This window comes from Monodon monoceros, unplaced genomic scaffold, assembly GCF_005190385.1.
Source record: "Monodon monoceros isolate NGI ecotype Baffin Bay Population unplaced genomic scaffold, NGI_Narwhal_1 Super_Scaffold_21, whole genome shotgun sequence".
Taxonomy (NCBI): Eukaryota; Metazoa; Chordata; class Mammalia; order Artiodactyla; family Monodontidae; genus Monodon; species Monodon monoceros.
The window spans coordinates 69,536,861-69,564,535 of record NW_021703778.1 but is presented as its reverse complement, the minus strand read 5'-3'; the positions used below and the strand labels follow the sequence as shown (position 1 = coordinate 69,564,535).

Genomic DNA, 27,675 nt, shown 5'->3' with positions numbered 1-27,675 from the left:
ATGGAACAGAAGGAAGGGCAGACTGTTTTGGGGGCAGTGGGGGGCAAAGCCTGGAGCAGCTAACCTCACTACAGGTCCACTCAGAAGACCCTCCCTGTTCCTTGCAAGAGTGAGGTAACACCAGGGGAAACTGAGGTTCTGGGGAAAGAGTCGTGAACCACATCCCCAGGACGCATCTGGCTCCTCATCCCTCTGCCAACTCTGACCTTCTGGATCCCCCGATCTCCTTGAGGGACCAGCTTGAGCTGTAGTGGAGGTGGAAGCATGGGGTCATATGAAGTGGGTATGGGACTGAGGTCAGGCTGGCCAGACAGACCCATCAAGCACTAGCTCTATCCTTCACTAAGTGTGACCTTGGGTTGGTCACTGCACTTCTGGGGCCTCAATCCTTTCTGTAAGCTAATAACCGTACCTCCCTGGTACAACTGTGGAGAGGAGGGAAATGCCTGGCACTGAGCCTGGCATATCACAGGTATCATACAAACACATTTCCTTCTTCCCCCTCACAGGAGCCCCTGTCACCTTCAGAAGCCAGTCCAGTAGCCCTGCCTTGGCACTGACACCTCACAGGTCAGCCCCACCTTTCCTCCATCCCACTCCAGCCCAAGGGCCAGCCAGAGGAGGGAAAGAAGGCAGGCTGAAAGCAAGTAGCTACTGTTCATGGAGTTATGTACCAGGCACTGTTCCTAGTACTTTATGTGTATTCACAGATTTAATCTGCACACACAAAATTGTATGATCTAGGAAATATTGTTACCCTATTTTACAGAAAAGGAAAATCAAGGCACTGAGAAGTTTACAACAATAATTCCAGTAAGTGGCGGAGCCTGGGTTTGAACCCAGAGTGCACATTCTAGGAAGAGAGGGGAAAGGAGTGAAGATCCTGGAACTTGAGAAGAGGGCTCATTAGAGGGAGAGTCCCTCCCATTGTATTATTGATACTTTGGCTGTGGGTTTTAAGGGCTGGAGGCTCCCTCCAGGGTCCTCAGGGGATGCTTGTGCTAACACGGGAGCCGGAGCCCCACAGGAGCTGGGCTGAGGCTGGTGCAGATCCCAGATCCTGTTATCCTGTCCCTCTGTGTGGCAGGAAGAGGCTGGGGCACATGCCTGTGTGCCCCACCCCATGCTTCTTCAACCCGAATGTGCACACAAACCCAGAGAGATCTTTTTAAAATGCAGATTTGTATTCAGCAGGTCTGGGGCAGGATCCTAGATTCTGAATTTCTAACAGCCTCCTGGGGAAGTTAGATCCTGCTGTTCCAGGGACCACATCTGAAGAAACAAGATTCTACAGGACCCTGCATCTCAGGCCCATCTTCTTTCATCATTCTTATTTCTCACACTCCACCTGCCTGATTCCCCCTGTACTCCCAGTTCTGGAGTGAGAGTTCTCCCCACCGCCACCTCTTATGAGGCAGGGCAGCCTCTGAAGGGCATTTATGAAAAAGCTACCCAGGGAAAGGTCAGCCCTGTAAACTAGTTCATCAACATGGGCCAAATGTGAGTTGGGCCCAGCATCTCCCATCACCTCTGAGGTCCCAGAACACTGGCTTCTGGCTGAAAAGCAGCGCTTATGTCACCTGTAAGATGGAGAGATGATGACAACCTGAGCTCACAGGGTTGATGTGGGGATTAAATGAGTTAGCACGTGGAAAGCGGTTAGCCTGGAAGCTGGCACACAAGAGGCACTCCTTAAGCATTACCTCTGAATTTTGTCAATAAATAACCAGCAAATGTGGGTTTGAAGTTGACTTACCGATAATGAAGTGCAGCGGTCCTCAAACTTGAGTGTGCATCAGAATCACCTGGAGGGCTTGTTAAACCACAGCTCTCTGGACTCCACCCCCCAGAGTTTCTGATTTAGTAGGGCTGGGGGGTGGGGGCTGAGAACCTGCATTTCTGACCAGTCCTCAGGTGATGCTGATCCAGGCGCCAATTTTGAGATCCTCTGATCTAGGGGAACTCCTGCCCCTGCCCCATGACGGGAAGCCTAGAGGCCAGGCCAGAGCTGGCAGTGCCAGGGCAGGTCAGGCCGAGAGGTAGGAACCCTCCCGGCAGCCTGGGCTCCGAGGACACCAGAGAGGGGCTCATCTGAGGCCCAAGGCCCCTCCACAGGCCTCTCCTCCAGGCCCGTTCCCTCCTGCCTGGCCCAGCGCCCCGGCCCTCAGAAGGCCCCTCCACCCGGCTCTGTTTGCATTCCTAGAGCCTGCGTCAGCCAGGGCAGCGGGCATGTCTATGCGGGCAGGCCTGGCACAGTCCTGATGGCTGGCCCCACGCTCCAGGCCTCCTGGGCAGGCGCTGCAGTGGCCACGCAGGGCTCACTTAGCAGCCCCAGTGACTCACGCTTCCTCCCAGATTCCGGGAAATGCTTTCCTCCTGTTGCTGCTGCTGCTTTTTTCTTGCTTAATGAGAAGTTCTCTGCAGACTTCCATGGCAACCTCAGGATGGGGAGGCAGGGGGAGAAGGTGGATAAATCCATTCCCAAGAGGAGCCCCAAGAATTCCCATCTCTCTCTCACACTCACACACACACACACACACACACACACACACACACACACACTCTTGCCAGCCCTGGCCTGAGCCCCCAACCCACCATGGAGCTTTGGTCCAGGAAGGCCAGCCCCAGAAATGCTTGCTTTTATTAAAAAGGAATGGCCTCACAAAGGCACGACTGTAGGAAAGGTTGTAATTTGCCCAAATAAAACTTAATTTGATCCATGAAATAGCTGTGGTTTATTGTGTAATAGATGTGCTATGTGTTTCAATTTAATAGAAGCCAATATAATAAGGGGCCAGCTGGGGCCTCCAGAGGCCAGCCTCTTTCCCACCACGCACAGTAGGGCCACACAACCCGCCCTGATGGCGGGACCTTCCGCCGAGAGAGGATGGAGAAGGGCTGGCCACAGGCTCCTGGCCCAGACCACAGAGGCCTGTGGGAGAGACAGCCCAGGGACAGACGAGTAAGAGTGCTTGAAGACCAAAAAAAAAAAAAAGGGAAAGAAATAAAAACCACCCATTTCCCAAAGCAAGGCTGCGAGTGTGTGAGTCTGAGGAGGGGTTGTGAAGGCTGAGTTACTTTCCTGTCCCCTGCTGGAGTGGCAGGGCCCCACCAGGAGCTGTGGGAGAAAGAAGGATGGGCCTGTCACCTGGCACGTGTAGGTGACATGTCTGTCACCTGGCACGTGCATCACCCTCTGGAGATGCCTTCAGGGATGGTCCCTGGGGAGTGGGTAGCTGGCTCGGCCCCCAGAGCCTTCGTGTGCAGGGTCGGGGTGAAGGGGAGGGAGAGCCAGGGGATAATGGGCTTACTTGGGTACGGTGGGGCCCCCAGAGATGATCCAGTCAGCACCCCCCGCCCCCAGCCCACCCTTGCAGCCCAGAGAGGATAAGTGAGCTGCATAAGCTCAAACAGCCAGGGAGCAGCTCAGCCAGCTCTCGTTCCATAAACCCTTATGACACACTGGTGCTGGGTCCGGGACGGGGACGGGTAGGGTGGGATGCCGGGCCGGTCTTACAGATGCCAGGAATGTTGACCAACTGACAGAAACCAGTAGAGAAGGGAAAGTGGGTAGAAGGAGCGGGATCTCACATTCGTCAGCTCGGCATTGCTCCGAGCATGTCATGTGCATTATCTCATTTAATCCTCTTGACAACCCTGTACAGTAAGGTATTGGTGGCCCCATTTTTCAAATGAGGACATTGAGGCTGGCGTGGCTTGTCCAAAATCACAGTTACCCCTGGACCCTCTGCTGCCTTCTGCGGGTGGAGACAGCATCCAATTAGCTGCACCATCACCCCAATTCCCTACTCCTTTCCGGCTCCTGGGCTCTGATCCTAGGTCCAGGTTGCTCCTGATTCATTCTCCCCGGGACTGCTTCCCTAAAAAGACCTTTATTTGGCTCGGTGTGACCTTGGACAAACATCTGAGCCTCAGTTTTCTCATTTGTAAAATGGGAGTAATTACACATACCCCACAAACGCTGTTCTGGAGATTAAATGAGATACCATATAAAAAGCACCTAAGCCAGGGCTTGGCGTTCAGCAGATACTCCTTAAATCCATCTATTTCAAACAATTCCCACTGAGAATACCATAAGCCAGGTAAGTTTTGGAAATTAGTTTAGGAGGGAGAACCACCTAGCTTTGAATTCCAACTCTGCCATTTACTTGCTGAGTATCTGGACAGGTTATTTCACCTCCCTGAGTCTCAGTTTCACCATCTGTAAATTGGACACAACATTACCTGTTTCACAGGATGATGGGATAATTAAATGAGATAATAGATGGTGCTCAATAAACGATAGTTATTTCATCATCATCGTCATTATTCTCTTCCTAAACTCTCCTCTATGGCGTGGCCTCCAGCGAGTAGGAACAACAAGTCTAGTGCAATGCTGCCCCATAATCCTGCTTGAGCTGTGTCCCCTTTCCCCCAAAGACTTCTTAGTCTATCTGTGAACTAGGGTTTCTTCACTGAGGCTCTGAGAACCCTCTGTATCCTGAGCACACCAGAAACAAATCACACATGAACCCAATGACTGAAAGAACGGAAAGCAGTTACCCTGGAAGCACCTGCAGGACATGGTCTTCTGTTCTTCCAAGGAAATGTCCTCTCTTTGCCAAACCCACTGTTGGGCTGAGAAGGGTGGGTCTGTGGGGCATCCGGAGGGATAGGAGCCTCGTTCGTCAGGGTGGGGTCTCCCAGGAACAGTAGCCAGGAGGTCTTCTCTGAAAGTCAAATGAAAGGGGAGATGCACCCCATCACCTCTCTGGGAACTGTGGGCATGCTCCTCTCCTCCCCTCCTGCCCTGCCAGCTCCCACCTGTGCCTGCCAGATGGCAGCGAGGCCAGGAAGCCCAGTTAGAAAGCCATGCTGTGGCCTGGTCATCTAAAGCCACAGCGTGAGGCTTATACGAGATTGGAGCCCTTGAGACTGTGACTCACCCAAGGTCACAGCAGATTGTGTGCGTGTGTGTGTATGTGTGTCCACATTTCCCAGTATGTCTTGTCGAGTTCCCTTAATCTCAGGACCTTGCAGAGGTGCTACAGGGGTCAAGGGAGCCAGTTGAGCCAGTGGAAGTACACTATACAAATGTAAGCGTCATTTATTGTCATTTAATACAGTCAAACTTCAAGTAAGCAGAACACTGGCAGATAGAAATGTTTAATTAAGACAACACCAAATCCCTTTGGTTCAACATTTATAGTGGAGAGTCTTTTTTATAATTATAATTTATAATAAAGCTTAATATAATAAAGATAATGCATGCTTATTGTAGAAAATTTGAAAAATGTGAGAATGTATTTAAAAAAAAAAAAGAATGCAGAAACCACCCCTAAGTCCACAACCCAGAAATATTCACTGGTTATATTTTATATACATGTATATGCATTAATATCACAATATTGATATGTATGTATATAGTCAGCACTTTATATGTGCCAGGGACTGAATTCAGTGCTTACTGCATTATTTATGTGTATATATATGTAAATGAAGTATTTTACATATATGTAGACGTATCACCTGCTTTTTTCCATTTGGCATTATATCATAACTTTTCCAAATAATTGAAAATATTCTAAAACATGATAATTTTTCTTTATAAAAATAACACATGCTTACGGTAGGGTAAATAATTCAGAAAAATAGAAAGTGGAAAGAAAAAACTCTCCAAGTGCACTTTGAGCTCCCCTCCCATTTTCTCAGGCACAAGTGCCATCAGCAATTAAACATGATTTTTAAAGGCTGCATAACATTTTGTCACATAGATGTGCCATCATTTCTGTCATTCCTTATTTTTGGACAGTTAGACTGTTTCAGAAATTTTGCTGCCATAAAAAATGAGTATTTCTCAGGAAAGATCCCCAGAGGCAGAACTGCTGGAACAGAGGGCATAAACATTTTTAAGCCTTTTGATCCATATTGAGAAACTGATTTCCTGAAAACTGCCCCTGTTTGCAAGCCCTTCAGCATAGAAAGAGAACATTCATCTTATTCATCACACTTCATCTCAGCCCCGTTGAGCACTATTTGTTTTTTATAGTCCTGCCAAGGTGATAAGTGAAAAATAACATCTCGCAGTTTTAATTGAGGTTTTGTTTTCTAACGAGTTTAAACATATTCTTAGTCACTTACTTTTAAACATAAACATAAACTTAGTCACTGTTTTTCCTTTTGTTAATTTTCTTTTTGTGTCTGCTGCCCATTTTTTTTTTCTACTGAGGTTCTTAAATTTTTTTCTTTTTGATTTGCAAGTGCTCTTTACATATGTGTTGTTATTTTAATTATATTTATGGGATGTTTTGATGTACAGAAGTTTCCAATTTTAAGCACACAAATATATACGTCTTTTTCTTTATTATTTCTTCCATTACTGCTGTGCTTAAAGAGACCCTTCCAAGAAAAAAAAAAGAGACCCTTCCCATCCAGAGATCAAAATCATGAACATTTTATTCTAGCTATTTCGTAGTTTCATTGTTTTCACATTTTGCAGTCTCATCCATCTGGAATTCATTCTGCTCTATAGGGTGAGGTGAAAATGGAGCTATTCACTCTCCTCCCCTCCCCCCCTCCTCTATCTCCTTGTTTTCCCCAGCACCACTCGTGAAGCAAACCTTCCTTTCTAGGGGACTCTATGAAGTGTAGCAGCCCTGGCACTGGGCCGTCACCACCTGAAGACACCCCCAGTCCTCCAGCAATACCTTTAACGTATATACATCAGGCACCAGGGCTCTCTGTCCCCCACTGGGGACACAGAAACCACCATAGCACCATTACCACCCTCAAGCAGCTCACAAGTAGAGAGAAAACAGGCCAATCAACAGACAAGGACGGACATCTGGGTGCTGTGTGAGTCTCCGCAGGCAGGTTTACCTGGGCCAGGTGAAGGGATGGCTGTTAAGGGATGGGTCCCAGAGGAACTGACAGTGAGCTGGAGCATTGAGAAGTGAACATATTAAAGGACATAAAAGCACCCAACAAACAGGTGACCCAAGGGGGCCTGGGTGGGAGAAGATGATTCCCACCATCCATTTGTAACACATGTGTGTATCTCCTAATACATACATTAAACACTTATAAGGTGACTACTCTTAATGACAGGAAAGGAGTTGGACAGTTAAGCACTGGAGCAGGTGAAGGGTATCTAGGAGGAGGGAACAGCTTAAGCAAAGGCTTGGAGTCACAAATCAGTTTGGCCTATTTAGGGACCACTGTTGGTTCAGCCTCAGGAGCGTGAGGGGACCAAAAAGGGCCCGATACATCCCATAAGGGGCTTGGACTTTGATGGGCAGCCAATGGATGGCTTTAGGCAGAGGAATGACTTGCCAAGCTGCATTCTAGGAAGGTCCATCTGGCCGCAGTGTAGCGAGGGGAACAAAAGGAGCTCCTGGAGGCCTGTGGAGGGACCCATTATAAGGCGGCTGTGGCAATGTCACAGAAAGATTACGATGTGCCAGAGCCATGGTGGTCTGGGGCTGCCCCTTCCAGCCTGGAAGTCTGTCCTTGAACAAGTTCAGCCTGTGCACACCTGGCCTTCAGTCACTATGAGATCCCACCCATGAGGGAGGATTCTGGGCCCCCTCGGCCCAGGCCCCAGACTCAGCGTGCTTGGCTTCTCTGGGGGTGAAGGTCAAGGATATAAAAACCACGGAGCCCAAAGGCAACCAGAGTCTGAAGCAAGAGCAATCTCAATCGAACCCTAGCTCTATCCCTTACCTCCCGCGAGACCTTAGGCAAAGTACTGAGCTCTTCCTAGCCTCATTCTTCCATATATGTAAAATGGGACAGCCATACCTATAAAAAGTGGTAGTGTGAGAGTCCAGTGTGAGTATTCCATTAGATCGTGTATGTAAGGTCCTCGCCTGTGGGAGAGGCTCAGTTTATGTCAGTACAACACCACCGCCCTAAAGAAGACAAGTGTTTTAAAACGAGAGCTTAGAAAAGGCCCTGCTTAACCCAAAGGAATGTCCAGGATTTCAGGCACAGGAAGGCAGGTGGCATCGCAGCCGACAAACTACAGCTTATAAAAGAACACTGGCCCAGTTTCTGTGTCTGACTAGCCCTTTCCACTCTGCTTTCTTTCCATCCCAGCCCTCTATCAAGCCCTTATTCTCTCCTAAGTCACGTCTCAGACCACATCAATGCTCCCATCAGTACCTCTAGTTTTCCAAAGCACTTTCCTGCTCCTGAGTTCATTGGTTCCTTGCAACCACGCTGTCAAAGCAGGCCTTAGACCCATTTCACAGATGAAGAAACTGAGACCATCCCCATATGGGGAGGAGGTGTTAGTGAGCCCCTTGGCTACTCCATGCTCCCCTAGTCTTTTTAACCTCCCAAGCATGGTGTCCAGAGCCAGGGCACAGGCTGAGAGGCATGAAAAGCTATGAGCCAGGGTCTGTGAGGCACATGAAAGAATCCCAGTGCCTTGGCTGAGGGAAAGCTAGTGAGCACTGGAACAAGAATCAGATAGACCCAGTAACAACCCAGCACCATCAGTTGGCTGTGTGACCTTCAGGTGATCGCTTGACCTCTCAGAGCTTTTGGTTCTTATCTATAAAGCAGGCATCATCCCACAGATGCTGAAGCACTGCCGTGAGCATGCAGTGAGAGAACTGGTGGTGTATTAGTTATTTACTGCTGTGTAACAAATTGCCTTGTTTTTAGAGAAACTATCTCCCGGAACTAGTCAGTCCAACCTGTCCCGTTTGTCAACACCACCAGTTAGATGGCATTTATCAGCCTGACCAGATGCCTGAGTGATGGCAGCAGACATTCAGAGGTGCTGACAGGTGTTCTGCATGGGAGGTGCAGGAGTTGGGGCTATCTCATGCTGTTTCTTATAACTTCTTGGTTTGGGAAGGTTAAGGGAAATGGCGATCAAATTATGGTCAGAGCTATCTGGCGGCAGGTGGTTAACCAAGCAGTAAATTTAAGGCATGCGCATCAGTGTGGGAGGGTTGTACGGGGTGCTGTCCATCGTGAGGAAGATCCTGGTGTCCAAGGTGTTCCCTTCCCAGGTGCTGGGTTGCTGCTCTTCCTCCACTGCCAGAAAAGCTGCGTGTTCTCTCCCAGTGTCTATACTTTCATCTTTTCCCCACTCATCCCCTACTTGTACCCAGACCTTTCTCCCATAAGGGCCAGGTACGCTAGTGACAGGGCATTTTAATACAATTTAACCCGAATTCCATTTGAATCCCCTTTGGTCAGGCTACCAAGCATAGGTTGCATTAACTAGGCTGGGCTTTCAGGGAAAGTAAGAAGTAGCCAGCCCAGGAATGGTTAGGGCAGAATCTCCATATAAACCCCTGCCCTTTTCATCCTGGTTATCACCCAGGAGGTGGCCCAGAGTGGATGATCCCTTTCTGCGGGCAGCCACAATCAAAGACCAAACTGCCTTACTCAGGTGTATGGACCAAGTGGAGGGGAGGGCGATAAAGTTGGGAATGTTGACTCGACAAGACCATCCCTATGGATGGCAGGGAGCAGGGACAGTCATGAACACCTTGACCGTCAGCCCACGGTCAAGTGCCTTCTGCAATACAGTTGCACCATTATTAAACTGTAAATGGTCCCGAAAGCTGAAAACACGACCCAGATCAGTTTCAGGTGCCACGACGTTGCGGCCGGAATTGGCTGATCAGACTGGAACAGCAACACCATAACCTGAAAATGTGTCAGCAGCAGGGAGGCACCCACCCACAGCCCCAAGACGCGGTCAAAGGTCCAGGGCAGTCAATCTCCCAAAAGCGGTCAGGACCCGTGCCCACTGCGAGGCAGCCAGGTCAACTTTGGGCGGCAGTCACAGGTCGGTGTGCAGTGTAGGAACATGGCATCCTTTACTTGCTCAGGCCTCTGAGGGTAGTCGTGGGATGATAGGTCCAGGCAGCAGTGGGGGCAGCCTGGGCAGGGCAGGCATGCCAGTCGGTCTCATCAGAGAACAGACCTTTCCCGTAGGCGTCTGCAGGAGTGACCCACAAAGTTCAATCAATTTGCCGTGACAGTTTGTGACCCTACAGAGAGGTGTCTTTAACCTGCCAGCTTGTAGTTTTCCAAGCAGTAGATGAAACAGCTAGGTCGTTGGCTAAATCTAAGAGACAGTAAAACTATAGCAAGCTCCATCAAGAGCAGTGTTGGCTGGAGCTGCGAGAACAGTCTTGAGATCTGTCCACTGAGGCAGAGTAGCTGCAGCCGTCCAGTAGACACCATTGGGACAAACCCAACCTGCAGCAGTAAGAGCCCTGATACCTGTCCATCCTCCACCTATGGTTTCCTCTGGGAGTTTGTCTGTCTCGGGGAAATTTCCCCAAGAAGGTCAAAACTTCCTTAGAGCAGCTGGGACTCACAGACCTTTGACTGTCATCTCTGCCTGGATCTAAAGTTGGTATGACAGACTGCATGAGGGGCTGAGTCATCATCCTTCCCTAGCGAGTGTGACCTGTCCCACCCTCTTGTCTCCAAGTGAACGAGCCAAAGTTCTAAGAATCCTGCTGGTTTCTCCCCATAGCAGTGGTGAATTTCCCTCCTTTCTTGGCATAAGTGCCCGTCTCCCTAACTGCTATCTGAAAGGCAAGAGTGACCTCAGTCCACACAGGAGAAATCCTAGTGGTGGTTGTTTTCATGGGGGAGGAATGGAGGCGGAACACTAGATTGACGAGGAAGTCCCACCACCCGGAGAGTTAGCCACGACCAGGGCAGTGTTTTGGCAGCTGTCTTTGAACCTCCTTCCTAGTACTCAGCCTGCAACCACCTCCCCAATTCCTCCTCATTAAAAGGCCATAAAATAGAGGGCCATCTATTGCCCACTTGGCCATACAACTTGGTCAACCTATTTGCTAGTGATTTCCATGGACTTCCCTCAAAATCCCATTAATCGGCTTGCAAGCCCCTCCTTTTTCCTCTTTCAGAGAGCCATGTCTCTCTCAGCATCCCTTTCTCATCACTGTCAAGATCTATGAAGGATCTGAGATTTTAGCCTATTTGTAAGACAATAAGTTAGCTTGCCCTGTTTCCTGGACGCTGGTGGAAGACACGAGACTCCTGGGTCAGAGACAACAGACTTTTATTACTCACAGCACCACTGGCAATGTGAGCAGTACTGGTTTTCTTGTGGTGCAAAGAGAGACAAGCGGCCCCTTCACACTCAGTGGGGTGCTTTATAGGAGAGGAATCCTGAGCTTAGGGAACCCAAATCTTTTATAATGGGCAGTAAAATGATGGTGCTTTGCACAAGAGGGAGACGCGATCTCTATCTTCTAAGTCTGTTGGCTATCGTATATCCTTGAAGAGAGTCTAGAAGGCAGTCAGTGCCTCTGCTTGCGAGATCCTCAGAGAGACCCATGGAGCGTTGTCGCCCAACACTACAAACGTTCTCATCTGGTCCCTTTGTGGCAGAGGATAACATCTGCATTCTACGTATGAGAAAATCACAGCCCGGAGGAAACACATGAAAAGACCAGGTTCACAGAGACTGGAAAATGGTGGAGCCGAGATTCAAACATCCACACGCGCTCACTTTTCTCCAAAGCTGGCCCTGCGTCTTCAGCAGCAGCAGCTCGGGCGTAAGGCTTGATGGAGAAGGTGGCAAAATCTCGTGTTCAAAGATGATTTTCAGCGGCTCTGTGTCCCCTCTCTCCCCGGCCATGGCACATTCCGGAAGAGACTCACCTCAAAGGCCTTTGGCTTCTCCCGGTCGCTTGGGAGCCCAGCCCTGAAGCCTAGAAACTGTCACAGAAGGTGTTCGATGACACTGCCTGCTCCCTAGCGGGGCACCCCTGGAATCAGCAGGCTCAGAAGCAGACAGAACGGGATCCCAAATACACAAACTGACGATTCCTCAATTTGAAACCTTGTGTGGCTCAAGCTGGTTCTTCTTCCCTGTGAATCGTGGCAGGGACACCCCTCAGCACAGCCAGGGCCTGGCAGAGATCCTGGCTGTGGGCCCGGATGGGGCCAAGTGGCCCCAAGGGTCAGACCTCAACCCCCTGGAGCCCCAGAGTGAGGAGAGCCTAGGAGCCAGCCAAGGCCTGTCACCAAGGCGCCACTCGGCTTTCTGGGGAACTGATGTGGTTTTTGACATGTATTGACATTATATGTTGGGCAACACAAAGCAGGGGATTCTTAAAGAGTCAAAATAGTTGTCGTCAGGTCCAGGAACAGCAACCATCCTCCCTCCATGGGTGGACGAGGAAAGGGAAGAGGGAGCAGGGGTGGGAGTGGGGTCACCATTGCCAAAGGGTCTGCTTCCAATACACACACTTAGAAAGCACCGATATGCTGCCCATTTTAGACAATTTAAGGAACTTGGCCAACATTCTATGGCCTATGGAGAAGATTTTTTTCCCCTTCTCTACAAAAACTTATGAATAGATGTGTTTCTGTTGAAATGTTAAGGAAAGGACATCTTAGACTGCATGCGTGTACACAGTGTTGTTTATGTGTGTGTTTTTCTAGGCATTCCTAAAGCTCCATTTTGTTCACTGCTCAAAGATGAGAAATAGAAAGTGAAACTATTACAAATAAACATTTCCAATTAATTTGCTGGTTCAAACAAAACTGACCTCAAAAAGCTGGCAATAAACACAGTATTTTAAAAATTCAACACATGCTAAATGTGACTACAAGCAGGCCCTATTCTAACTGCTTTACAAATATAAACCCATTTAATTTCATCTTCCTAACTATCCTAGGAGGTGTCCATTCTAACAAATAAGGAAACCGAGGCTCAGAGACCTTAGGTAACTTACCCAAGGTCACTTAGCTGGAGGCAGAGCTGGGCCTGGAGCCCTGGGAGTTGCCTCCAAAGCTTGTGTGTGCTCAGTAGCCATGGAAAGTCAAGTTCAGAACTGCTGCCATTCATTAGCAGGACTGGGGGTGAGGGTGGGCAGGAACACCAGCTCTGGAACCAGAGAGATCTGGGTGGGAATCCTCCATCTGATACTTCCTAGCTGTGTGACCTTGGGCAACTTACTTGACTCCACTGAGCCTCATCTATAAAACAGAAATAAGGATTAAATGAGATGATACATCTATAAAACAGAAATAAGGATTAAATGAGATGATACAAAGTGCCTAGTACATAACAAGTCCCTCAGTAAATGATAACTGCTATAATTATTGCTAAACAAAGTAAGGGTTCTGTTACTAGCAATTGTCTCAGCTCCTCTCAGCAGATCTAATAGGAAAGCCCACCCTAGATTCTGGAGTGAGCATCAGGGGCTCTCTAGAGCCCCTGGGCTCCCCCAAAAGGCACCATCAAGCCATCTGGTTTAGACCTTTCAGTTTTGAAGGGAAGTTAAAGCCCAGTAAGAGGGGTCTCTCCCAGCATCACTCAGCCAGGTCTCCCACGGTGCCCCCAGGAAGTCCAAGGAGGTCACATTAAAAACCATCCGTGTCCTCTACTCATCACATAAGCTCCCAGGGTCACCCTCAGAAATTCTAGGCGTTTCATCTATACTCCGCTAGCCTCGCTGTGACCTGTGTTGAAAACAGCAAGGCTGAGAGGCTGTTCTAGCCTTTATCCCGGGTGACGGTCAGCCTAGACTGGACACCCTCTTCCCCAGCATTCTCCACCAAACCCCCGACCAGGCCAAGGTGACACACAACTTCCCCTGGGTCATCCAGGTTGCCTGAAGTCAGCAAAGGCCTCACGACCCCGGGGTGAAGAACTGTAAAACTTTGCCTCCATATGCCTTGTATTAAAAAGCATAGGGAACACAAGAACGAGGATGCACTTAATGCCACAGGTCTGCACACTGAAAGGTGGTTAAAGTGACAAATTTTATGTTACGTGTATTTGACCATGATAACACCGCCGCCAACAAAAGCATAGGGAAGGTGAAAGAGTTCTAGGGATGGATGGTGGTGACGGTTGTACAACAATGCAAATGTACTTAATGCCGCTGAGTTGTACCCTTAAAAACGATTAATTATGGTATATATATATATATATATATAATTTTTTTTTACCACAATTAAAAACAAACAAAACCAAAAAATGATCTGTGCCCCTACCCTTCTTGCCTCTTGACTGCTTTGCTCAGGCTGACCCTGTCTACACAGAAGCCTTTCCAGCATCTCTGAGAAATCAGCTCTGGAAGGAGCCCCAAGTCAAGGGTTTGGCCCCCATTGGCCACTGCCTTGGTGTGTGACCCTGGTCACCACCCTGACCTCTCTGAGCCTCAGTTCTATGACAGGAATGGAACTAGATGTCCTCTAAGGGCCCTCCCAGCTTAGCCATTCTCTGAGTCTGTGTTCTAAATCATCAAAGGAACACGCCATCAGGAATTCTTGCTACCACATCCCCAGGAGGGTAGAATGACTATAGGACCTGGGGCCTGAGGCTAGGGGAGGAGATGAGGGTTCTTAGGGGCCTGTAAGGAGAAGCCAGCTGGGGTTGTCATGGAGACACATGATACTAATAAACACCCCCCCCTCTGGATGACTGCTCGTTCTTTTAGAGTTTATAAAACACACCCACATCTATTACCTCCATGACCCTTTCATTCCACAAACATCCAGGGAGCCTATCCTCTGTGCCCGGCACTGGGCTGGACCAGGGCCAGGGGGGCCAAAGGGACATAAGACATCTCTGGCTTCTAGGAGACTCCCAGGGAGGAGAGAGGGGACAGCGGCGTGGGCAGATCTTGGATCCGGCAGGAGGGAGCACGGGCAGGCTCTCTGTATCCTGAGAGCACAGGCAGTCACCAGAGAGGTCACTGTCACTCGGAGGACTGACAGATTTGACAGTGACACCCACACTGTCAGATTTGGGTGCAGACCATGACTCTGGGTCAACAGTGGATTGGAGGGGGTGGGAGAGGGACGGAAGCCCAGTAAGAGGCCACAGCAGCTGTCAGGGGGAGGCCCTGGCGTCCCCAACAAGGGATGTCCCAGTGGGTCACTGACTCTATTCCTGCTGGGGAAACTGAGGTTCACACAGGTCAGCTGATGGCCCAAGGCAACAGCGACTTAGGAGATCTGGATTTGAGTCCTCATACCTGCTGAGACCCCAACCCAGGTTTTCTTCACCAACCTGGGCTACCTTCCAGGCCCCAAGATAATACCAGGGGGCACTTGCTGACCTCTTAATACTTGCCAGTTGTGAGTGCTTAACAGGCATTAATTCAGTTAATCCTCCTGACAACCCTAGGATGTAAACACTCTTATTGTGTTTTGGTTTTTTTTAAGATTTTTTTTTTTTTTGATGTGGACCATTTTTAAAGTCTTTATCGACCTCGTTACAATATTGCTTCTGTTTTTTATGTTTTGTTTTTTTGGCCGCAAGGCATGTGGGATCTTAGCTCCCTGACCAGGGATCGAACCGCACTCCCTGCCTTTGCAAGGCGAAGTCTTAACCACTGGACCGCCAGGGAAGTCCCAAATACTCTTCCTGTTATTCCAATGAGGCAACTCAGGCCCAGAGAGGTTAAGTATATAACTTGCCTCAGATCACCTATCTGGTAAGTAGCAGAGTCTAGATTAGAACAGGCAGCTGCAGCCAGAGGCAGCCGGAACAACGAAGTCCCCTGAAATGTGTGTGTGGGACGGGAGCTTCCAGGACAGGTGGCGGGGGGATGGGGGGAGTTCACAGAGGTGAACAGAGGTGTGTGCATGCCCTCCAGAGCACTGGGGGAATCCATGCCCAGACACAGAGGAAGCAGCCAGACCAGGAGTCTCGAGACATGCGTGTTAGGCTCAGCTCTGCCCTGTACTTGCTGTGTGACCTTGGGCTCCTCATGGTCCTCTCTGAGCCTTGGGTTTTCTCACCTGAAGCATGAACACAAGATCTCCAGGCACCCCCTCTTCCCAGCTGTGCTTCCCTCACTCGTAGATCCATCCCTCCACAGCCCCTACCCACAGACATTCCCAGAGACTAAGCAGGGAAGGGACTGGACATGGGGGTGGGCTGTGAAGCTGAGACGAAGGAGCAATGGAGGGACTAAGGCCTCTCAAAGAACCTAGTCAACAGAAGGAAATCCATTCCCTCTCCGCCCTCACCCCAGGCCTGGGCTTGGGTTTGGGGGCAGTAAGTCCCACCCACCTCGCTTCCCAGGGCCTGCAGGGACCAGGCTCCCACGACGCTCTCCAGAGACGGGGCCTTGTTTAGAAAGTGTCTTCTTTGGAGCCTGAGTCACTGGATCCCTGGGTGGTCTGGGGGAAACCACAGAGTTTCTTCCAGCACCACAACCGGGAAAGGGGGAGGACAGCAGGTCCTAGCGCCACTTGTGCCCTCAGCAACTCAGACTGTTCTGTCTGGGACTTGGTTTCCCTGTGTGAACTGAGGGGCTAGAACTGGAGTCTCAGACCCCCACAAAGAAAGGCAGCCACCAGGCCTTCTCTCTAACACTCGAGGCCACCCAAGGACCTTAGGGAGGTCCTCAGCCTCAGGACAGGGCAGGCCTTGGACCAAGATTGCTGCAAGGTTGAGGCCCCTGGGCCCCCAGAGTTCAGCCCTTCAGGCTCACGGACCGTCCCCAAGGGGCAGGCCCACTCCAGCAAAGCCGATCACAACCAGCACATAAGACGACACCCAGCCGACATCTGAGACAGAGGTTTGTTCCTTTCCCCCCCAGGGAGCTTGGGCAAATGACAGCATTTGTGTAAGCATCCACTCCTCCACCTGGAAGAGGAGAATGGCAGAGAGCACCCCCGCAGAGGTTTCTGCGAAGACAGGATGCATCAAAGTCACTTCACGAGTAGGAAGGACTCACAAACAGTGAGTTAGTGTCAGTTGTCACTGACTTGAAAAGAAGACAGAAACAGTGACTCCTTGCACATCCTCACACAGCACAGCACCGCTCTGCTCACTGCGCCCCAGGAGGACCAAGGCCTGGATAGTGGGGACAGCAGAAGGAGGAGGGCCTCCCGGGAAGCTCGGGTCTGAGGGTGGTAGAGTAGAGTGAAAGGGTCTGGGCTGGCCGGCCTGGGTATGGGGACAGAATTAGCAGGCGTGGGGAAGGAGTCCACTGGAATATAACTTTGGGAAACCAAGTGAAAGAGTGTAGTTCTTGGAGGACGTGACGGCCATGATTCCCACCTCCTGGCAGTCACACTCTTGTGTGGTCCCCCCCCCCCACCCCCCCCCCCCCCCACACACACACTGCGGCAAGAATGGTTTGTGTGATCAACAGAATATGGCAGAAGTGATGGCAGGACGCTTTTGAGATAAGGTTAGGAAAGACAGCAGCTTCACACTTGGTCTCTCTCTTTTGGATCAGTTGCCACGTCATGAGTAGTCCAATGGAGAGGCCTACGTGGCAAGGAACTGAGACCTCCAGCCAACAGCCACGTGAGCGAGCTTGGAAGTGGGTCCTCCAGCCCCAGTTAAGCCTCAGATGACTACAGCCCTGGCAGACAGCTTGATTGCAGCCTCACGAGACCCTGAACCAGATCCACCCAGCTAAGCTGCTCCTGCATTCCTGAACACAGAAACTGTGTGATAATAAATGTGAGTTGTTTCAAGCTGCCAAGTTTTAGGATCATTTATTACGCAGCAATAGATAACACACAGGACTTCTCAGAGCATTTAATAGGCTAATGTAAATCTCCAAGAAAGAAGATATACAATGTAACATTCACCTTAGTTATCTGGCCAAGAAGGCCTTCTTTTTTGAGTTTTCTCAAGAGAGGAAACTGATTTAATTGATATGGCTCTGGTTAACTTCTAACCTTGATCTGTCTCATGAGCTTGTCATTTACCCTTCCAGAACCTTAACTTTTCCCTTTTATAGAGTAGAAAGAAACCACCTGCCTTTGCATCAATCATGACTACAGTTCCAGATGGGCAGGTTCTGAGCTACTTGGTGGGCGGATGGGAGGGTAGCTTATCTAGGTCCTAAAAGGAGTTTCACCCTGGGGCTCAGGTGGCTTCTGTGAGGTGGTAGGTGGGTTCAAGACCCACCATCTCAGTCTTTCTTCCACAGGCCATTTCCCCAAAGTGGTGAGAATTAATGTTTTCTAGCTTGCAGACAGCTCAGAGATGAGAGGCATGGACCCAAGTCTTCCCCATCAGGCTGAGAGTTCCTCTAGGCCAGAGCATGAGCCTCCCCCATCAGACTGGAAGAGTTTACCTAGGATGGATGGCCCATGTACTCTCCCTAGTCCCCCTGAATCCTGTGGACACACTACAGCCATGGGTGGGAAGGAACAACAGAACCTTCTCTGGCCTAAGAGCAAACATATGACCTTCCTCCCCCCTTTTTTTTTTTAAAATAAATTTATTTATTTATTTATGGCTGTGTTGGGTCTTCGTTTCTGTGCGAGGGCTTTCTCTAGTTGTGGCAAGCGGGGGCCACTCTTCATCGCGGTGAGCGGGCCTCTCACTATCGCGGCCTCTCGTTGTGGAGCACAGGCTCCAGATGCACAGGCTCAGTAGTTGTGGCTGACGGGCCCAGTTGCTCCGCAGCATGTGGGATCTTCCCAGACCAGGGCTCGAACCCGTATCCCCTGCATTGGCAGGCAGACTCTCAACCACTGCGCCACCAGGGAAGACCCCTTCCTCCCTTTTCAATGTAATTCCCTCTACTCTTTAACTGGTAAAAGATTGAAGTCAAGTTTCGGGATGCCTGATGGGTCAGAAACCCACAGAAGCCCTGCATGTTCCTCTTTGTTAAAAAGAAGACAGTTTAAAAAAAAAAAAAAAACTATAATGCGAATACTTTATTATCAACGAGTGACTGGTATTAGCTTTTTGTCTGGGCATTAATATTTCAAAAACCATACACCAAACCCAGGCTCTTCCACCTAGCTCTGCTGTATCATTTTCTTTAAAAAAAAACAAACAACAACAACAACAAAAAAACCATAAAGAAGAGGAAGGAGGAGAAGAAAGAAAATATATCTGTATTATAAGCCAAAGTGCGTCTTTCTTGTTTTGTCCATATACACACATTGCACCATACATAAATAATTACATTGTAAAAATGACTCCATAATTACAAGTATAATATATATTTCCATATAATATATAAAACTTTATATTAAATCTAGGTAGATGATATCTGGGGGGGGTCGTCCGTGGGGGCTGTGTCTCTGGGCACGGGGCCCCCATTGGCGGGGCGGGTGGCGGGCCGCTATCTGTGGTTGTTGAGGAGGATCTCAAGCCAGCAGGGGCAGGAGGTGATGAACTGCCGGGAGTAGCAGGGACCCCAGCCCTTGGCGAAGCTGATGCGGACGCTGTTGGGGTCGTAGGGGCCGTCGGCGGCGTCGGGCTCGGGCCCGTGCTGGAGCAGGCCGGAGCGCTCGAAGTCAAACACCTTGATGGAGTAGCCAGGGGGCACCTTGCGGACCACCAGGGCGCGGCCGCCGGGCGCGTCCAGCGTGGGGGAGTTGACGAAGATGGGGTGCTCGCCGCGGTTGTAGGCCCACACGCCGTCCGGCTCCTTGCTGAGCAGGATGCCGAAGCCGATCTTGCTGCGCGTGCGCCGCACCGACTCGCTGCGCTGCTCCAGGTTGAGCTGGCCCAGGCAGAAGCCGCTGCCCTGAGGTAGGTCGTAGAAGATGCTGACGGCCTGGTCATACACCGCGTAGAGGCGGCCCACCCGTGTCCGGTGCTCCCAGTAGGCCACGCTGCACCAGTGGCTCGGCTTGGTGGCATCCGGAGACATGCTGGCGTCTGCGGGGCAAGCACAGGGCACGCGGGTGTTATTCCAGGGCAGCGGAAGTGGCACTGCCGCCTGGCCGGTGGGCTTTGAGGGGGGTCTCTGGCGCCCAACAGACATGGGGAGCACTACTGCGGGCCAGGCCGTCCTCAGATTTAACCCACAGCAGGACCTCACCGCCCACCCCACCCCCAGACACACACGAAGGCAAGGCACCTACTGTGCCAGGTGCCTGTGGGCACCCAAACACGAGCCACACCCGGCTCCTGCCTGTAGAATTTTACAAGCCAGCAGGAGAGGGACACACACCCACACACCCAAGGGAGGGACTGACTGGTGAGCACCTACATTGTTCCGGGTGCTGGGCTCTGCACTCCTCACTCCGCACGTGACTCACTGGGTCCTCCCATAACTGTGCGGAGGCCGCCTTCTCACTTTACAGGTGAGCTCCCGAGACTTGGCAGCCACCAAGCAGCCTGCCCAAGGCCACTCAGCCGGCGAGTGGCACCACCGGGATTTGAACCCGGTCAGTCCAAGCCTCAACCTGAACAGAGCGGGGTGAAGCTATCAGAGGGCATAAACCGCCCCTCAGACGAGACTCAGGCATAGGAAGACGCGGTGCGGTGGGGAATGTGGCCCCCAGGATCTCTTCCGGCCCAGAATGGGAATCGCGGCTGCCCGACGGCGCCCAGCCTCAGCCTGGAGCGTTACGCAGGGTCTCCCAGTAACCCCCACCCCCGGCGCCTCAAGTTGGCTCTCTGGGCAGGAAGTGCAGCTTTCCACCAGAACTGTAGCCGCCTCTGTGAGACAGAGAAGCAGAGGGTCTCTAAGTGCAAAAGGAAATCGCTCCTCGAGGGCTCCAGTTTGCCAGCGGCTCCTCTCCGGGCCTCAGTTTCCCCATAGACGGCAAAGGGGTGGCCTGGATGATGACTGGGATCCCTCCGCACTCCAGCTTGGGGCATCTCTACATGTCTGCATGAATTTAACAATTTTCTGAGACCAGGCGTAATACCAGGTACAGGCAAGGGGCCCATCTTGAAGGGCAGCCCCCTCCTCACTGCTCTCGGGTGTGGCCGGCTTCTCAGATTCTGAAGCGTTTTGACATCTGGTCTCTCCTTTGAGCTCAGGGCTCTGACAAGCAGGTGGGCACCCATGACTGCCCGGTGGGGTTATGTGTTCCCACACAGGCCCCTGGCTGGGGCTTTTGCAGAGGGCGAAGGTCTGCTGGAGGCCTGATGAGGACGCACTGAGGCCCTTTATGGCTCGGCTTCTCCAAAAGAAACAGATTAAAGTCCAATCAGGGGCTTCCCTGGTGGCGCAGTGGTTGCGAGTCCGCCTGCCGATGCAGGGGACACGGGTTCGTGCCCCGGTCCGGGAAGATCCCACATGCCGCGGAGCGGCTGGGCCCGTGAGCCATGGCCGCTGAGCCTGCGCATCCGGAGCCTGTGCTCCGCAACGGGAGAGGCCACAACAGTGAGAGGCCCGCGTATCGCCAAAAAAAAAAACAAAGTCCAATCAAACCTGAGGGAGAAAGCACTGCCAACAACTTCCGTCAGGAGCCTGGGTGAGGTCAGCTCTGTCTGCCTTCAGCCCAGCCCCGCCTAGAGGCCCCAGAGCAGCCGGGTGACAGGGCTCCTGACATTCTCTTACGTGCTGGGAGGCCCACCTAGCAGGAAAATGTCCACCTGAGGGGCCTCCTGTGGGCTGCCTGCTCTGCTGTGGCCTGGGGCTGGGCACAGTCCCAAAGGGCATGCCCCTTGCCCTCTGCCTGGCATTAAGATCCCAGCCGCAGGTCCCCAGGCCAGCCCCTGAGGACATATCGTTTTTTCTCACAGTCCCCCATCCAGGCGCCTCGTGGTTCTAGCTGATGGTCGGGATGGGGGAAAGAGGCCCTGCTCCCTGCCCTCAGCTGACTTGCCCCTTAGCCAGTGCGCAGAGAGACAGCTCTAGCCCGTGGTAGGTGACACAGCCGCGGGCACTAGGCCAGCCCCAGCAGGTGGACAGCTAGGAACACCCCAAGCCATTGCCCCTTTCTCCATCCATCCATCCAGCACTGGTCTGAGAGTTTCCAAGAGCCAGGAGAGCAGCACCATCCCAGCCTGGCCGTGAAACTGCAACACCAACCTTCTCACCAAGCAACAAGAACTCCATTACTGCACTAGGCACAGAGAGGCGGGGAAGCAAAGAAGCTATGCCTGGAGAATGTCGGGTGACAAGACAGACAACAGGCATCCCTGAGTGCCTTGCACGAGCCAGGCGCCTTCTTCACAACGGCCTTGGTTGCACCTGTTATCACCCCAGTTCACAGGTGTGGTAACTGAGGCCCAGGGAGGTGCCATAACCGGACAAGGGCACACACTAGTGAGTGCTGGAGCCAGCATCAGTGCCAGGCCACACTCCCGAGGGGAGCTCTTCTCCATACTCCGGGCAGACACCCCCCAAAACCCATGCACCAAGCAAATGCCCCCCTTCTCGAAACCTCACCCCGTTTGTAACCACGACTGCTCTCGTGGTCTGTGAGTCCTAGAGGTGCTCACCCACAAGCCGGTGAGTCACTGCCCGCCCCAGAAACGAAAGGTCTTCATTCCCTGAAGACTCAGCCAGTCCCACTGAATGAGGGAGTGCTGCCATCCCCTCCACAGATAAGCTCAGAGAGGGCCACCCGAGTCATGAAGTGGCAGCTCTGCCCCAGGAGGGAGCCACGCTATTGTAAAAGGCAAAGAAGCAGTTTAACAGTCAGGGGGTGGGGGTAATGGGATTGAGGGGGTGGGGTAATTCCTCCCTCCCAGCTCCTAAAAGGCTTTCAATTCAAGGCCAAGTGGGCCTTCCTGTCCCCCTCCTCTCAGTACCTCCCACCCCAGCCGAGCCAAATGCGCCCTCACCCTCTACCCCCATCTCATCAACACCTGTGTCCCCGGCCTTGCCCCAGTCAGCGCTCTTCGCAGGGGGGTGGGACCCTGTGAGTGGGGATGAACCCCAGCCCCTCACCCCCCCCTCCCCCCGCCCCGGAGCTGCCCTAGGGCCCAGCCTGCCCCATCCGTGGTGCTCAGGGACACTACCCGGGCCAGGCCTCACTTTCCGCGGCCTCTTTGGTTGAACAGACTGGGTAATAACTCATCAGGCCTGGGCTCCAGGCCACGTCTTCCAAATTCCAGGGGATGGACTGCCGCCTCTGAGAAGCCCTCTCTGACTTCTCCCTCCTGTGCGCCTAGAGCCTTAAATGCAGTCCCTCCCTTGGCCTGAGCAGGTGTCTGTGCCCCTGGCTGGCCTCAGCTCTCAGGGAGGAAGGGGTGGGTCTTAGTCCTTTCTGCATCTGTCCCAAGTCTGCATGTATCCCCAGGGTGCTCTTAGAACACCTACAAGGGAAGAAGGAAGGAAATAAAATAGATCCCAAGTGTTGGCACACTGCCCTCACCCCTACCCCCCACAGGAATCCTGCCCAGCAGGTGGGACCGATGCCCTCAGGCCCAAGGGGGTGCTGGGCAAGGACTAGGGTCTCAGATCTGATCCTGAGAGAGCAGGCCGGCAGGTGAGCCCATCACCATGCTTGGGGCATCCCCGTCTCCACCTAGCTCTTAGAGTCTCTGGGCTCCAAGAGCTGGAGGGTTCCCCCGGCATCATCTCATCCAGGGAGCGCTGATGCTTTGGGCTTTCACAAACCAATACACTGTTTAATGGAGGGGTTGGGAATGTCATAAGGTTACCACTGTTTTATTTTGTCACATACAGACTTATTAAAAACCCCAAGACCATCTACTATCACTAGCACAAAAGAAAGTAATTCGATACTCACAAAATAGGTAGGACGTAAGTCAGAAAATTTTAAATTAATACATTTAGATTATAAGAAATTTTCTTATTTCTTTCACCATGGGCCAATGAAAACTTAGTCCTGAGGCTGGCCTGTGGGAACTATCAATTGAGTCCAATGTCCTTGTGCCTCCAAGATGGCACCCCCCGGGGGTACCGGGTGACTTGCCCAAGGACACACAGCAGTGGGTGGCAGAAGTGGGACCAGAACTAGAGACCCCAGATTCTAACCTAATGCTTGTCACATGATCCAAAAGGTTTCCTAGTGAGACAGACCTAAGCTCTCACCACTGATTGGATATGTGGCCATGAACAAGCCACTGAATGTCCCCAAGCCTCAGTATCCCCATTTGTAAAACAGACTTGCTCATGACTGAGCGCCTCATTGGCACAGTCCATCTTTGGATTTTCTAGCAACTCTGGCAGCAGACCAATCGGGAGCAGAAAGAAGCAGCTGTCTGTTTATCCGTCCCAGCGCTGGCCTAACCCTTCCAAGGCTAGGGCTCCTTAGGGGTGTCACGGGTCATGACCCAGGGTCACCAGCACGGGAAGTTACAATAGGACAATGGACGGCAATGCCCTTTGCAAACGGTAAAGTACTTCACAAATGTTAAGGTTTAGCTCCCAGCCCGGTACGTGAGATGCAAAGAGATGCTCAGTAAGCGAAGGAATGAAGGGTGAAGCAATGAATAACTGAACGTGGGGGACACAGATGAGTGCTCCTGGGGTTCTATTTACACACACACACACACACACACACACACACACACGTATTCAGATCTCATGCCGTGTGTTCAGAACAAGTTGACCCGCCCTCTGTGAGAAGGCAGGCACCCCCAAACCCAGGGTCATCTCTCCACTCCTCACAGACACAGAGCCCCACCCGACCCACCACACCTCTCGTCTGCGGCCTGGGCTGCCACTCAGGCCGCGAGGGGACAGTCTCTTGCAGAAGATCTTTTGCTTCTCGTGGCTCCAGGGCTGTGGTCCCGCCATCAGCCTAATTAGGAACCAGCTCCTTAATTGCAAATAAATACCGCGGAGTCAGGCCCGAGTGAACAACATCAAAGATGACCGCGCTCTGACCGAAACTCCTGCTCGCTACCCCCTGCTCAAGGCCTGGCCTAGTTCCCAGCCAGACTCTGGGTCCCAGCTGGAAGGGTTCCAGGGGAAGGGGGAGAGGAGAGGTGCGGTCTGGCGCGATGTCTGGGGCAGATCTGGTGGAGAGGCACCAGGCCGGGGGTCAGGAGGCCTGCAGCCTGGTGTCCAGCCTCCTGGCCCTGATCAGGCAGGCCATCTCCCTTCTCCTGGCCTCAGTCTTCCTTTCTGAACAATGAGCTCTACATTTCTTTGATTTCATGCACGTTCACAGTAGCTCTACTCGTAATCACCCAAACTTGGAAAGCAGCTCAGGTGTCCATCAACAGGAGGATGGATGTTATGGACTAAATGTTTGCGTGTGCCCACCCCCCGCCCCAAATTCATGTTGGAAATCTTAAACCCCAATGTGACAGCATTAGAAGGTAGGGTCTTTGGGAAGTGATTAGGTCATGAATGGGATTAGTGCTCTTTAAAAGAGACCCCAGGGCTTCCCCGGTGGCGCAGTGGTTGAGAGTCCGCCTGCCGATGCAGGGGACACGGGTTCGTGCCCCGGTCCGGGAGGATCCCACATGCCGCGGAGCGGCTGGGCCCGTGAGCCATGGCCACTGAGCCTGCACGTCCGGAGCCTGTGCTCCGCAACGGGAGAGGCCACAACAGTGAGAGGCCCGTGTACCGCAAAAAAAAAAAAAGAGACCCCAGAGAGCTCCCTCATTCCACCGTGTGAGGACATAGCAAGAATACAGCCATTTATGAACCAGGAAATGGTTCTCACTAGACACCAGATCTACCGGCCCCTTGATCTTGGACTTCCCAGACTCCAAAACTGTGAGAAATAAATATGCATTATTTAAGCCACCAATTTATGGTATCGTTATCATAGCAGCCCAAACAGACTATGATAATGGAGAGACAAAAATAAGGCTCATCCATACAGTGGAATACGACTCACCAATAAAAACGAACAAACTACTGAAACACACCACAATGTGGGTGAATCTCAGATGCATCCGGCTGAGTGAAAGAAGCCAGACACACAAGACGTGCTGTTTGTTTCCACTGATACGAAATTCTTGAGTAGATAAAACTAACCTACAATGACAGAAATCAGAACAGGGATTACTTCTGGGGAGAGGGGACGAGGGAACTTTCTTAGGTGCTGGAAATGTTTGATATCTTGATTGGTACAGTGGGAACTCAGGTGTAGACATTGTCAAAAATCATAACCTATGCACTAGAGAGCTGTGCATTTCATTGTACGTATGGTGCCTTGAAAGAATTACAACGAAGATAGTGGAAATGTGCTGCTAGGCCAGCCCTCTGTGGCCATCCTGGAGTGGTCCCAGCAGGGCTCCCAGGTGGTCCAAGGGGCAAGCCCTGTGTTTCCCGGCCAGAGAGGGGCGGCCTGGCCGCCCGATGGCACCCACATTCCTGCCACCAGAGGGTGGTGATGCCTGCGGCGGGCAGGAGGAGACTGGCCTGACAGTAGGTCCCCTGCACTGAAGCCGGCCCCTCCGACGGCTGGCGTTCCTTCCTCTTGGCCTCTCTGCCCAGCAAGGGTGCTTCGAGCCCAACGTGTAATTCTGTTGGGGTGCTGGGGCACCAAGGGGGCCAACTGCGTCTGGGGGAGGCGGGGAGAGCTGAAATCCCAAGCAAGCCTTTAGCTTCTTCGAATCAGCAGTTTTCTGTCAAAACAAAGGGCAGGAACGTTCCTGTGTGCTCCCCCGTGGGCTGCATGCTCCAAAAGCCTGAGCACACGCAATGCAGCTTGTTTTCCTTGTGATTCCCCCCTGTCCACTGGGCCAGACCGCCTTGGACTCACCCGTCCTGGGAGGCAAACCAGAGACATGCCCAGATTAAAGTCTCCGACCCCTTAGACTCTAAGGAAGCTGGATGTGGAGGCTCAGAGCATTCGCAGGAAGCTGGACCCTGAGTCCCCGGGTCTCCAGGGCCTGGCTGGGCCGCTCATGCTCCTCCATGTTCAAAGCTTTTGCTGCTGCTTCACACCCCCTTGGGCCTCAGCAGCCTCCCTGCCTCTCCTGGGGCTGGCCCAGCCGCACCTCAATGAGCGATGAAACATGGGCAGTCCCCATCGAGAGCTGGGAAGGGAGACTCAGAGACTCAGAGAAGTTAAGTGACTTGCCCAGGGTCACCCAGCAAGTTGTTGGCAGAGCCAGAGAGGAGCCTAGGGCTGGCTTTTCCAATCCCCTTTGCACAGGGCTCCACTGGGGCCTCCTACCCTCCTGGAAAACTCCTTTCTTCTGTCCCATGTCATGCCTGTGGCTTTAAGTTCCCATCCAACCAGCAGCTTTTTCATCTGAGGCTCCCAGGCCTGGGAGTAATTACGTGGCCCTGCATCTGGTTAACCTAACACCCCTTTAAAAGCCTTGTTTGCCCATTAGATAAGTAGTTTTTGTTATCAAACTAAAGAGGGAAAGAGAAGTTTCCACTTAACCTTCCTTTGTCATTTTAAGCTACAGAAATGGCTTCAGGTTTTGAAACAAGTCCAGAGATACAGCATTAATTAGAAGCTCTTTTTTTTTTCTTTGTTAAGGGAGGGGGAGACCAGTCCTTTATCCACTGGGATCCGGCAGTAAAAGCAGAGAAGGAATGTGCACAGGGCCATGTTAATGGTCAACAGCTTAGAACAAGCCTCTCCGCTGAACGCTTTCCAAAAGCAGGGCCCAGCTGACAGGAGTTTCCTCTTATTCGCTCCCACCCGCCCCTCCCCACCCCCACCTCAGCTCCAGCACCTTTGGCCCCCGGAGGAAGCCAGGCTTCCAAGAGGAAGTTCCTAATCGGTCATTACATCACGGGCGGTCTAGCCACCGCCACTGCCTGCACGGGGTCCACCTTGGGGGCTCTTTCAGCCGCTGGTCTCTGGGGCCAAGGACTGTGCTTTGCCACCACTTTGCAGACAGTCGACCAGCCTCTCTGCTCTGTGTGTGTGTGCGCGCGCGTGTTGCGTGTGGTGCAAAAGGAGAATGACAGCAAGGGGAGGAGGGAGGCCAGGAAATGCGTGATCCATGTGGCCAAAATTCATGATTCTGCAGATGCAAAAACTGAGGCCCAAAGAGGGAAGGGAACTTGCCAAGGTTACAGGGAAAATTCGCAATAGAGGGGCTTCCCTCGTGGCGCAGTGGTTGAGAATCTGCCTGCCAAT

The 27,675-nt window shown here is 51.9% G+C and overlaps 1 protein-coding gene across 3 annotated transcripts in view; it reads right to left on the bottom strand.

Moving 5' to 3' along the window:
• Positions 1 to 27,675, bottom strand: part of SMAD6 (SMAD family member 6) — a 150,066-nt gene that overhangs the window by 55,990 nt on the left and 66,401 nt on the right. For 2 of the 3 annotated variants that reach the window (XM_029236273.1, XM_029236272.1), the window contains exon 4: positions 4,564 to 4,730. In XM_029236273.1, the coding sequence (XP_029092106.1) occupies positions 4,564 to 4,730 (167 nt within the window). Of the gene's footprint in view, positions 1 to 4,563; positions 4,731 to 18,658; positions 19,619 to 27,675 lie in introns of those variants that run through there. The other variant, XM_029236270.1, reaches the window with a different exon arrangement.